Source organism: Acipenser ruthenus, chromosome 4 (assembly GCF_902713425.1).
Source record: "Acipenser ruthenus chromosome 4, fAciRut3.2 maternal haplotype, whole genome shotgun sequence".
In the NCBI taxonomy this organism is placed as follows: Eukaryota; Metazoa; Chordata; class Actinopteri; order Acipenseriformes; family Acipenseridae; genus Acipenser; species Acipenser ruthenus.
Window position 1 is genome coordinate 69,756,555 of NC_081192.1, and position 13,869 is coordinate 69,770,423.

The window sequence follows — 13,869 nt, forward strand, 5'->3', positions numbered from 1 at the left end:
ACTATCTCAAACACTAGACACAATGTGTTTGGTTACTGTGTAGATGAGATGATTGTGGTAGTGGTACACAGTGTATTACAATTACTATGTAACTGCCCTTTTTTGTACCTCTGAAAGTAGTGGTATTAAATAGTGGTATTAATAATAATACGTACAAGATTCTAGATAATTGCACACATTGGAATTTCTAAAAATCCACGAGTCGTGGCAAGATCCTGGCCATTTTGCCACGATGTTAGAGATCCTGTAATTTGCATCACAGATTATCTAGTAATAAAAAGATATATAGATATAGATGTATATATAGATGTGTGTGTGTGTGTATATATATATATATATATATATATATATATATATATATATATAAAAATTACAAATATAATGCAGTTAATAGAATTCACCTGAACATTTACTGAATGAACTTGCCTTCTGTTTAAGTAAACTGGCTCATCCCTTACAGGTGCAATAATGCGGATATGGGTGCCGTGAACAGCTCCGATGACACCCGGAAAGCCTAATGAAAGAGCGAATAATAAACCTTGTTGAAATCTGTACTGTCCTGTATTGCTTACAAGTTTATTATTACGAGTTTATTATTACAAGCTCAGGAAGCTGAGCTTGTAAAACGTCTATGAGGAAGTGAAGTATGATTTCATACTGTACTGTCACAGCATTTAATACGTGTATACAGTCTGTGTGTGCACGCAGTCTGTTTTTTTTGTTTTTAACATGTGAAACAATAAAGTATATTTTAGTTTTTTCATTGCTAAGCATCATGATTATGTTACCCCAGTGAGTTCCTTGCATGCACTGACTTGGCTGAGAAATCCTGCCATTTTACTTGCACAAACTGCACCTACAAGCAAAACACAAGACTCTTGTTACGAAACCTGTGGCCAGACAAGTTGGAGTTGCTACAACCCCCACAAACGCACTTGTTTACCACCACAGCCCGTCTTTCACACTGTCAGTACAGTGTGTGGCGTGTTCTGGCCTCCCACTATGTCACAGGTGACGTAGGCACAAATGGAGAGTTTTTGGCAGTAGCCTAGGATCCGGTTTTATCACAAAATACGGGCACAGAAACAATTTTTTTACATTTTATTTTTGCAGTTTTATAACGAATTAATACCGCTGATTCCATTTTTTAAGTTAAAAAACAAAACAAAACAAAACAAAAGAAAACAAAACATGACAGATGCACTTTGTGTTGTTTACATAAAAATCAGCACACAATTCAGGAAAAAAAAGAAAGTACAGAATGCTGTTTCTGGGGGGCTGCTGTGCACAAAAATCTCGCTGGCGGCCACGTTTGAGGAACATTGACCTCGACTATTTATTGTGTAAAAATCGGTGAACTTACAAGAACATCATCCCCATTCTCAGAATGAGCCAGGATGCCAGTTGCACCACCTTTTCTGGATGTATAAAAATTAATTCAACAATTTTATTCACAGCCAAATTACTATGTAAAAACAAGATTACAAAACTCATGCTTGGTAATAATGGAGGAGTTTACAACCAACAAATATAAAAACACAGTTAGCAAATAGAAAAGGCAAACTTCACAAAAAAAACATAATTTGGAAGCAATTTACATTAGAACTTGACACAGGAGCATCCTATTCAAAATTGTTTAAAATTCAGGAGTAACAAAGTAAACTCAATCATTGCTGGTTATTAAAATGACTCTTTGGAACCACCAAAGTCCTGCAGAAATTATTTTGGCAGTTTACTCCAAATCTTTACCAATGTTTCATCAGGAGATCAACTGCAACGAAAACAAAGATTTACTGTTAAAGAAGGAAAACATCACATTCTACATCAATACCACAGAACAGAACAGAACAGAACAGAACAGAACACAACACAACACAACACAACACAACACAACACAACATCAACTTTAAACCCTTGCACCTCAAAAAGCAGATGCATTTACAGGGGTGTGTAATTCATATCGCCCGACGCCCGGGACAGCAAGTTTTGCTGTTATACTTTGCCCGTTGGACAAATAGTTTTTATTTATTTGTTTATTTATTTTTCCTAGGTTTGTTCTGTTGCTAGAAAGACACTCTGAGTATATTTCTATAGAGCCACGCAAGTTTCTGAAAACTGAATTCTGGAAGTCTAGCACCTACTGTACAAACAAACGTTTTAAAAAGTGTTTACGTCCCACCCCTATCACTTCTGATTGGCTAGTTGTGGAAAAAGCTGATCTTCTATTGGTTAGAAATAAACTCATAAATGGCTGCCAAGAGAGCTTTTGGCAAGGCACAGACTAATCTTTTAAATTTAAGGCATTATTTACGATTTTTGTAAAGGAGCAAATAAGTGATACTGCTTTCTTAATATATGAACCTGACATTTAAATGCAGCAATCTAGTTTAAAAAAAACAAAAAAAAAAAACACACTGTATTAGCATATTAGAAAAAAAATTGTGTTGTGTAATTTATAAAAATAATTTGAGTCTACTTTTTGGTCAAGTGTGTGCTTGTTGGGATGTTTATAAAAATAAAAAATAAAAAAAATACATAAATAAAGTTTATTGAAGAATTTCAAAAGACAAACTTTCCCAGGTAAAAAAAGTAATGATTTTTTTCTTTCGATTTTCGTGTTGCTAACCTAGTTTGCCATTTACATATTTAAACACTATATATATATATATATATATATATATTATATATATATATATATATAAAAAGCAATATTATGTATTTATTGGACATGCACAATCAATCGATTTGTGAAACTTTTAAAAACATTTAGATTGACAAATGTTTATAATGATAGAAATGAAATGCTTATATTTGAGATTATCTGTAGACATATTTTAAAATAAAACACAGACTGTAAATCTCATGGCAATGGGTTTATGTATTAATTCCAGTGTTGGGACAAATATCAGAATATTTGAACTTATATTTTGACATGTATTCGGATACAAAAATAAGATGTTCGCATTCGCTACAAATGACAAATACCATGCATTTATTTATCACCTCACCAGAAGTTGCGCGACCGTTTCAAAAATGGCAAATGAAAAAGAGCGTGATGTGAGATTAGAAGATTAAAAAACAGGATCAACAGCAAGCTCGAGCCTCTATTTAAAAGCTTTAGACAGCAAAAAGTAAACACACCAGATTATGCTCGGGCACGCATACTGATCTCTATGGAAGGCCACCTGGGTCAAAAATGCGTTGTGCTGCTTTAGTGAGTCAGTGAGTTATAATTGTATAATCATCTTGTATTGCAACAATTATAAAATGGTCTGAACAGACTCATTAACCACGCTAAGCCTGCCACAGCAACCCAATATACAGTGCCCTCCATAAGTATTGGGACAGTGAAGTCAAAATTGTTATTTTTGCTGTACACTCAAGCAATATGAAAATACGATTAAAGGATGAATATGAGGCAAAAGTACAGAATGTCACCTTTTATTTCTGGCTGTTTCAACACATTTATGTTTTACCAACTAAGAATAACAGCACCTTCGGAGTTCCATCCCCCCATTTTATGTGAGCATAAGTATTGGGACATTTGGTTTCCTGTTGCATTGATTGTTCACACATAAAAGAGCTGTGAATGTGTAGTCTCAGTTCTATCTTTTGCCTTTGGAGTCTGCATTTGGTGTCAGAAGGCATAACCCAACATGAAGACTAGGGAGCTGTCTATGAAAGAAAAGCAAGCGATTTGGATGCTAAAAGAAAAGAGGAACTCAATTAGAACCATAGCACAAAAGTTGGGCATAGCCAAATCAACAGTTTGAAATGTCCTGAAAAAGAAAGAAACCACTGGAGTCAGACTTCAGCAATCGGCAACGACCAGGTCGGCCAAGGAAAACAACAGTAGTTGATGACAGAAAAATGACCAGAGCTGTGAAAAAAAAAAACCCTAAAATAAGTGTCAGTGAAATCACCAACAACCTCCAGAATGCTGGGGTGAAAGTGTCACAATCTACTGTTCGCAGAAGACTTCGGCAGCAGAATTACAAAGGCTACACTGCAAGATGCAAACATCTGATCAGCACCAAAAACAGAAAGGCGAGATTAGAATTTGCTAAAAAGTAGAGATGAGCCAGTAGTTTTGGAACAGTTTTATGGACAGATGAGACAAAGATTAACCTTTATCAAGTGATGGGAAGGCAAAAGTGTGGAGAAAGAAAAAGGAACTGCAGATGATCCAAAGCATACCACCTCCTGTGAAGCATCGTGGAGGTAGTGTCATTATTATTATTATTATTTTTTATTTCTTAGCAGACGCTGTTATCCAGGGTGACTTACAATTGTTACAAGATATCACATTATTTTTTACATACAATTACCCATTTATACAGTTTGGTTTTTACTGGAGCAATCTAGGTAAAGTACCTTGCTCAAGGGCAACAGTGTCCCCCCACCTGGGATTGAACCCACGACCCTCTGGTCAAGAGTCCAGAGCCCTAACCACTACTCCACACTGCTGCCCCATGGCATGGGCATGCATGACTGCCTCTGGAACAGACTCACTCATCTTTATTGATGAGTAATGAATGATCGCAGCAGCAGAATGACTTCAGAAGTGTATAGAAGCATCTTGGCTACCAATGTACAAGAAAATGCCACCAGACTCATTGGGCGGCGCTTCACAATGCAACAGGACAATGACCCAAGACACACTGCCAACACAACCAAGGAGTTCATCAGGGGAAAAAAGTGGAAAGTTTTAGACTGGCCAAGTCAATCTCCTGATTTAAATCAGATTGAACATGCATTTCACTTGCTGAAGTCAGAAACTCCCCAAAACAAGCAACAGCTGAAAATGGCTGTAGTAAAGGCTTGGCAAAGCATTTTAAAAGGACAATACCAAGAGTTTGGTGATGTCAATGGGTCGCAGACTCACTGCTGTTATTGCATGCAAGGGATTTGCGACTAAATACTAGCTTTTATACTTATATTTGCTTTAAGTTGAATTGTCCCAATACTTATGCTCACATAAAATGGGGGGATGGAACTCAAAGTGCTGTTATTCTTAGTTGGTAAAACTTGTATGTCTTGAAACCACCAGAGATAAAAGGTGACATTCTGTACTTTTGCCTCATATTAACCTTTTACTCGTATTTTCATATTGCTTGAGTGTACAGCAAAAATAGCAATTTCGACTTCACTGTCCCAATACTTACGGAGGGCACTGTATTACTAGAAATAAATATTAAATAAATCATTACTTCTTTTAATGGCTCTAAATTACTCAAGTTCCTGACAGATTTAAAAAAATAAAAAAACAGGTGTTCTAAAAAGTGCAGGGTGATACCAATACTGTAGCTATGGGTAATGGGAGTGGCTGGAATGCACCATCGCACATATTAAAACTAGATTTAATTATTGAATTTAATTAATACAAGGAGGGCTACAAAAGAGTTTACAAAAAAAGAAATCATACACTATCGTAATGTATCAATCTGTCTGTACCACTGAATCACAGAGAAATTAGAAATTATGATGCACGGCTCCAGACTGACTAAAATGGTTGCAAATCCGACAGTTAACTTTTTTCGAGTTTAGGCACAAAAATGCATGTGCTGATATTTATGAATGTGACATGATGTCAGTGTGTATACATTTTTTTTTAAAAAGCACAGTTACCTGGTGGTCCCTGCTGGAAACACTGGTACTTGAGATGAATAGGTTGAAAACCACTGGTCTATTTTGTACTTTTTATTTGTAAGGCTTCATGTAGCAGAATGTATAGCAGGACTGGGAGGTATGTCCTATATCTAATATGATATGTTACTTAATGTAAACATAGATCTGGCAATTTTCAAACCTGTTGCATCGCCTCTGTGTCACTTCTGGTGTGCATGGTCATGTCACTGCGAAAATGTCTCGTCGCCAGATTATTAAAAATAAATAAATAAATAAATCGCATCTGGTGGTGGAGATTATTTGAAAGATCACATTTTGCAGTTATCAGCAAATACTTATCATTAATCATATCTTCTGAAAAAGCACCATTAAAATATATAGTTTTAGACACCTAGAGGTATGTATATATTGGGTAAATACATGCCCTTTTAACCCTAAAAAATTCATTTGTAGTGGATTTCTATAGGAAGAGAGTCAACTACAGCCAAAAAGTGCCTGGTGCTAGGGGAGCATCCCACTGAAAAATGCTTGGTCCTGTAAGGGTTAGAAAGCATACACTTGCCATTGCATGATTTTGTTAATTATCTAAATAGTGTGGGGAAAAAAGGGGAAATAAAAAAAAAACAGTTATAATCTTTTCATGCAGCTCTAATGCCATGAAGTAGGTTCACTGTGACCTTGATTCAGACTGTGTGTAACACGTCAATGCAAAGTTCAGAATCTCCCCCCTAAACACATAGCCTTAAAGAATTACATTTCTCTCTGCCTGCAAAGACAAGTAAAAAATCTAAATAATGCACTTCTGAATCAGATGGAAAATAAAAACGTCATAAGGATCAAGCAGGAAACTGATGTGTTTAAGACAGCTGAAAAATAAAATGTCATGTTAATTTTACTCGCCTCTTTTACTGTCTTTTTGATGTAGTCTTTCCTGTCAGTCAGGTCATGATCGGGGTAGTTTTCATAGACCTAAAATAAGCGAGAAAGAATTCACAATTGACCCTATAATGGGTTTCTAAGAAAACCATTTCTAATTATCTTTGAGGACAAATAAATAAAACCCCAGACGACTAAAACAAGGAGAATGGCATCTCTCATTAATGGTTTGTAAACATGAAGTAAAATAACCCAGACTAAAGCAATGTAAAGAAAGAGGAAGAGCTACATTAGTTGCAGACTTTCTGTAAAAGACTTTTGTGATCTTTCTGTTTTCATCCAATTCATCTAAACCATCATTTATAATTTTTGCTCCTAATAAAAACGCATGCAAGGCTATTCTTAGTCTAGGTCATATTTGGGTTTTATATACTTTAACATATACTGTGTCTGAGCTTGTATACTTGTGATTGAAATAGTAGGCAATCACACCTTAATTAGGACTTGGGATACTTTTCCCTTTCCTTTTCTAATTAAGTCAGCTATGTTTTTAGCAACTGTTCCTAAACACCCCTATCACTCAGATATATGATATGCATAACATTACCTCCACAGTGTTCATTTTTCTTATACAATACCTACAGTGTTCATTTTTCTTGTACAAACTTGACCTAAAATCAACCACAGAATACAGCTACGTAAGAATGCAAAACTTACTTTCTTGCATATCTGTTTCATTGTGACTTCCTCCAGGTTTGCCTTTTCTAGCAGCTTTTTTACTGTCTCTTTCAAGTCGTTATCAGTAGGCGGCTTCGTCAACATTTTTATCAACGGTTCATCATCCGAGTTGTCTTCCGAATCATTTTCTGAAGGGTATACATGTAAAAAGATATAGACCAATTAATTTTAGAGGCACAACTTGTTTGCAGCAACACTGTTCCTTTGAGATCCAACTTAAAATTGAACAGCTACATTACCTTGTTTTGCACTGCTCTGTTCTTTCTTTGTAATGTCTTGGCTGCTATCCGCCTTCTTTACATTAGCTAGCTTGGTGCTCTGTGTTTTTCCTTTGGCTACAGATTTTTCTGTTTTTGCTACCTTTTTGGGAGGCTGCCAACAGAAGAAGGTACATCATTAAAAAGGGAACTGATAAACATGGCGATGTATCAATTTAAAAATAATAAAAACATATTCGGAGTCTGGATGTGCTACCTTGTACAAGAAATTAATGTTTCAGTACTTGTTTCTAAGATTCTCCAAGCATTACAATTCAGGAAATGTTAACTGGAGAGGGGGAGGAAAGGCATATAGCTTCTTAAAACTCAATGCAAAATATGTAACACAAGAAATATCAGACACTATAAAACTAATTTGGGTTCTGGTGTGCATGGACAACTACATAAAGACATTTGATAAATCTAAAATCATGCACATTAGGACTTCAATAATCCTTCAGTGTGAGAACCTGAAAAAACATGTATTCACCACTGTGATAAACCTTTTAATTGGGGCTTTTACCTGTAAGAGAACAAGACTTGAGCCCAAATCAAAACACTGTAGTTATATGCATTTAGTATTTGTTCCAAAACTATGAAATAGATCTGCGTCAAACTGTTATGAAACAAATTAAAGCACTGCAGTTCAATAAGCTATAACATCATGATCTTACTGGAAATATTCAGTTGAGATGCTGCAAGTATTTGGCTTTGTGGCAGCATGAAGTTTTTTTTTTTTGTTCGTGTTTTTTTGACAGTACAAGTTTCATCAACGTGCCACTGGCAAAAAATAATGCTTACATAACAGCAAAATTATAGTAATATGTAAAAATAAGGAATTTTATATTGCTTCAATAAGTAGCTATTTATTAACAGCAAGTATAATAAATACAGTATGGATAAAGCCCAACTTAATTTCCAAACAGCAATTAAAGGCAATGTTAAAACAGATTACAGTGAATAAACACATAAATGTTTACATTAAGTAACATCATATATTAAATACTGCAGGGCGCAAAATAACAGACGGCACCGACGGCAATTGCCAGTGCCCAAGCGACTTGCCGCAATGCCTCCCCCCCCAAAAAAAACCTATACTTATATTCTACACAAAACTTCCATATATTGGGAGGTAAGCATAATCTTGAATTTATATCTCACTTGCTACTTCTAGATATTAACCCTTTGCAGTCCATTGTCGGACTGGGTCCGACATTGCAATTATTCCTCACAGGTCCTCACAGGCGTATCTCATGAATAGTCATACATGGTATCAGGTATCAGATAATGGGGCGTTCATAGTAAACAAGCTGGCTGAGTGCGTCAGCACACAGAGACCATCATGGACATTTGCAGAGCTTTTTTCAGATGTTATAGTAATAAAATAATGACTTGGATCGCATTATTGAGGAGTTTGGTGATAAAACGAGTGATCCGGAGATGATCTATCGGTATGTACGACTATTATTATTATTATTATTATTTCTTACATAGCTGAACGCTATAGCAAACGAAAGGGTGGGGCGGGGCTGGAGATGCCTAGTGAGTGCTTTGTTGATATGCAGGGCCATTTAAACCCGTTTGACTGTGAAAAAAAATACTTTTAAACAGCGCATCTAAAATTAACTGCGCGTGTGAGTTAATAAATGGACTGCAAAGGGCTAAAATCGGTAAAACTCATAAAACATTAAATTCCCCAAAAAATGAAAGTTCGACCAAAATAAAATTTATATAGGTTATCTTCGGTAAAACCGCTCACTATTTTTTACTTTCGTACCGAAAATAACAATTTAGAAATCTATAGTTTGTTTAGTTTTTATACTTACTGTCGGTCCCGTCTCCATTCCACTCTGAATGGCTAGGGGTCGCTGTCAATCATCGCAGTGATCTGTTAGTATAGTTTCACTGTCACTGTCATTTCACCCAATTGGCAGATCTCGTTAACTGAAACAACGGCAGAATGCTCTCATTTGTTTAAATGACTGTCAGTCATCAAGACCTGTACCGACTGTGCACTTTCATTTGCCAGTTCAAGCACCTGCATTCAAAGCGCCTACTTTTGAAATCAGCAGGTTAAGGTGTAGGTAGGCTTTTGCTAGGTATACGGTGAGTTTTATTTTGAAAATATTCCCCTGACCGACGTCTCAGTGACTCTGTGCTGAAGAATAGTGCAAGTTAGTTCTGTTCAACAATCTAATGTTTTGTTCTATGCATATTATTTTTACTCAAATTTATGCTATAAAAGTGTGTAATACACTTTTATATACTGTGTTTTCTACAGTTTATTTGAGACAATTTTTTAATTTGTGTAGGATCTTTCTTTACAAAGGTATAGTTCTGCTGTGACCAAACGTTACTTCAGTTAGAATGTTGGAAACCATGGTTTTGTTGCATGTTGAATATGATAAAAGGGCTTCACTAAATGAGACGTTTGTCAATGGCATAAAAAAATTATTTTTTTTAACGCATAAAAGGTTGAGATCGAAAATAACAGTAAATTCTTTCTAAAACAAACATCATTATTAATCGTCAATTTGGCAAAAAAAATTAATCATATAGTAGCAAACCTACTTATATTGAAGCATTGCTATAGGGATAGGAATTATATTTTAGCTTTAGAGAGTGACATATTGGATGCTTTAGGATGATTTAGCGGTGGACATTTTAGCGTTTTGCATGTCTGGCTTAAGGGCAAAGCATGTGATAACCATAATTGTATTGAAGTGTTAACACTGTTAAAAGTTGTAAAGGCACTGGATCGCCAAGATTGCCTATCAGCTGGAATCTGACATGGTCTGTAACAACTTGATTCATTTAAGCATTTAAAACCGAAGGAGTACTAATACCGCTCTGATTCGTTAAAACTTAAAATTTCAATGGGTCAGTGTGATTCTTCTTAAATTACTTAATTGTCTGGATATATTGTAAGTCAGTGCACAAACAATCCACTTACAGGAGCCCAAAACATCTGTGTCCTCCTTAAAAATCTCCCCAGACAGAGTGTGCTCAGCATAAAATAAGTATGTGGAATCTGACAATACACATTCTAACTCCTTTCATGTCTTCAGTGTATATAAATTGCTAATTTATACAGACATTTCAATGACCATTGCTGTTTTGTAATTTTGTGTTATTCCCCCCCAAAAACACCAACGCTAAAAATGAACACACAGTAGGTAGATCATTATTAGTTTTGCTCAAATTCTTACAAAAAAAAAATTAGCAAGTAGCTAATATGGTTCAAGTAGCTGCTCCCTGCGTTATGAAATGAGTAGGAGAGAACGGCTACCATTTTTTTCCCCCTGAATTGAGTGTCCAGCAATGCACCATAACAAAACTGTAAATCCTTTGCCACTGTAAAATGAAAAAAAAGAAGTGAAACTAAAATCTCTCAAATGTAAACCTCCAACAGTATGTACATCCAGCTGTTCATCACTGTGATGCAGAGCACTCTCCATTGCCTGACAGTTTCTATTTCGTTTTTTTTTTTTTTTTTTCAAAGCCGCGTTGTTTGTACAGGTTACAGCGGGTAGCACCCACACTGCAGACCGAACAACTCATTTGACCACTATCGTTATTAAACTCCAGCCATGGGTAAATCTTCAGCCAGTTTGCCTGAAAATCTATCTATCCAACTTTCCCTTCACTGACTTTGCTTATTTGTGTTGTATCACTAATGCTGCATCTAAGCCTCTAGTCTAATTTCTGTATTAGTCAGTGGTGTGTGAGTTTAGTAAACATACCCTGAATATTTATTTTTTGCCAAATTACCCTTTGTATTTTTTATGATGAAAGTTTGTTTTTAAATTGGATATTTATACCATTTGATTTTTTACAATAGAAAAGTGACCTATATTTTATTTTTCTAACAATTAGTGTGTGAATCACTCAGAAAACACTGATTTGTGTTTGTCTGAATTACAATTTCATCAACATAATAGGCTCTCTATTTCTTTTTTGTTGTTTTATGTATGAGTATGAAATCGCCTTGGTGCCCTTGGGTTGGACTTATGTTTTGCCTTTTTGCCCCCTAGAACTGTCTTGGTGCCCCTGAATCTTCACGCCAAAGAAGGCAACATTGCCTTGGCTTTCATGACCTTAACTTCATGCCCCGATAATGTATGTACTTCCCGATCCTCGTATACATTCTGCTACTGTACATTAGGCGTTATAGATAATGTAGTACAGGGTAGACGTTAAATCATTGAATGTCATTAACTAAAAGTCATTATTGTAAAACGGAACAAATTAAAAGTACAAATTTTTTTTTTGGTTAATTTTTAAAATGACATGGCTGCAATGTCATTCAACTTCCCTTTGGTATCTGTTTGCTTATTAATATCAAATCACAGTGGTTTAATTAATTATACCATGACCGCCAACAGGAACGTATTGTATGATCTGTTATTGAAAAATACCTCTTATTTAGTCTCTTAAATTAAATTAACAATTAAATATACTTTTAATTACATGCAATGGTGCATTCCAACTACATCCGCATAGCTATACTATTGGTATCACCCTCACTTTTAACAATGCTTGTTTTTACATGTCAGGAGTTGAGTAATTTGAGAAATAATGATTTATTTAATATTTATTTATAGTAATAAGTTGTGCTGGGTCTGTTCAGGTAATTTACAACACAAGAATATAAGATTAACAGATTTTTATTTATTTATTTTTTAAATTCCATGTGTCTAATTATTATTTTACCCGTTTTCTCTCAATTTGGAATGACCAAGCGCTCCCCTCCCACTCCCCACTTTGGAGGAGCCAAAAAAGCTATGGACCACATTACATGGTTGTGTTGTTCAAACATGGACGGGACGGAGAACCAGCCTCTTGTGGTAATCGGAAAGAGCAAGAGCCCTTGCTGTTTCCCCGAACGATTGTGTGCTTCTGCATTGATTGCAAGTACTGTTTATTAACATTTGTTACCTTTGCTTTGCTCATTGTAAGGACAATTGTAGTACAGTACTATATGTATATGCCCACCATATGTATAAGTCTCTTGTTTTACACACGCATGTCAAACAACTGTGTTGTTTGGTATTTTGTGTTTATATTTTAACAAATTAAAAAAAAAACATGTATATATATCCTGCTTCTATATCGGATACAGTATATATCACTGTTCCATATACATACATTTGAAAAAGGGGGCTTATTTGCAACTTTCAGAAAGTGATAACTTTTTGCTGGGAACCAATATGTTGCTAATAAGCGGCATCTACTGTATGTTGTCTTTAATTGTCTTTTAGAAATTGTGCGTAAATTGGGTTTTATACATACTGTGCTTGTACTGCATTACACACCCTGTTAATAATACCTACCTATTGAAGCATTGTTAAACAGTACCGTTTTTTTGAAGCAAAACTAGTATTCCGGTTTGCAGTTCTCCTCACCTCTTCCTTCTCCTCGCTGTCTTCCTCCTCTTCACTGCTCGACTCCAGGACTGAGGCAGACTTTCTGGCTTTTGGCTTGGACTTCTTTTTGGCCGACCCAGCAGTGGCACGTTCCTTCTTCCCACTTTTCTGAGGTTTCCGTTTAGGCTGTAGCATTTTGCAATACAGGTTAAGTGGCTGGCCGCTTTTTTTTTTTTTTTTTTTATATATATATCTATTTTTTTTTTTTACAAAAGATATGTAACTATCACTATTATCTGCTGTATTATTGAATTGTGGTTTGTCACACTAACAAAAATTATTGTATTTCTTGCTCTTATTGTATTACTTGTATTGTAACACTTGAATGTATTTGTATTTGCTTGCGATTGTAAGTCGCCCTGGATAAGGGCGTCTGCTAAGAAATAAATAATAATAATAATAATAATAATAATAATAATAATAATAATAATAATATGTAGTACCCTTCCCAAAAACTCTGCAGTTATCTTCCCCTTAAATATGATTCCACCATACACCAAAAACATTAATCCTCACCTCATCCTTATCTTCATGATGTTGATCGTCTACCTCTGAAGAGTGCTCACTGTCCTTCTTTTCCTCCTCATCGCTGCTTGACTCAGTCACAATCTCTGCCGACGTTGTGCCCTTTGATTTTGTTTTCTTTGCCGAACCAGTGTTCTTGCGCTTTCTCTTCTCACCTTTCTGGGACTTCTTTTTAGCCTTGGGCAATGGCTGTGAATTTAATTAATTAGTAGATCATTTTCCAACTGTTTAATAAAAATTATTAATAGCCTTATGGAGCACATAAACATGATAAACAAAATAAGCAGGGCAAAAAAGTATGAAATATTGTGCAGTAGTAAATTGCTACTAGGTTGTCCCCACGGAAATCTGCAGTAAAATTTCCTAAAATCTGCAAAGAGAAATGTATTTTCTGCAAATAACTTTTACAATTCTGCAGC

The 13,869-nt window shown here is 35.5% G+C and overlaps 1 protein-coding gene across 2 annotated transcripts in view; it reads right to left on the bottom strand.

The window, feature by feature from the left end:
* Positions 1-1,086: 1,086 nt before the first annotated feature.
* The window catches only part of dek (DEK proto-oncogene), a 32,363-nt gene continuing 19,580 nt past the window's right edge, over positions 1,087-13,869 (bottom strand). For both annotated transcript variants that reach the window (XM_059022712.1, XM_034000668.3), the window contains exons 7-12: positions 13,442-13,639; positions 12,905-13,051; positions 7,482-7,614; positions 7,222-7,370; positions 6,529-6,597; positions 1,087-1,771 (exon numbers count right to left, since the gene is read on the bottom strand). In XM_059022712.1, coding sequence (XP_058878695.1) covers positions 1,760-1,771; positions 6,529-6,597; positions 7,222-7,370; positions 7,482-7,614; positions 12,905-13,051; positions 13,442-13,639 — 708 coding nt within the window. In that variant the 3' untranslated portion in view covers positions 1,087-1,759. The remainder of the gene's footprint in view (positions 1,772-6,528; positions 6,598-7,221; positions 7,371-7,481; positions 7,615-12,904; positions 13,052-13,441; positions 13,640-13,869) is intronic.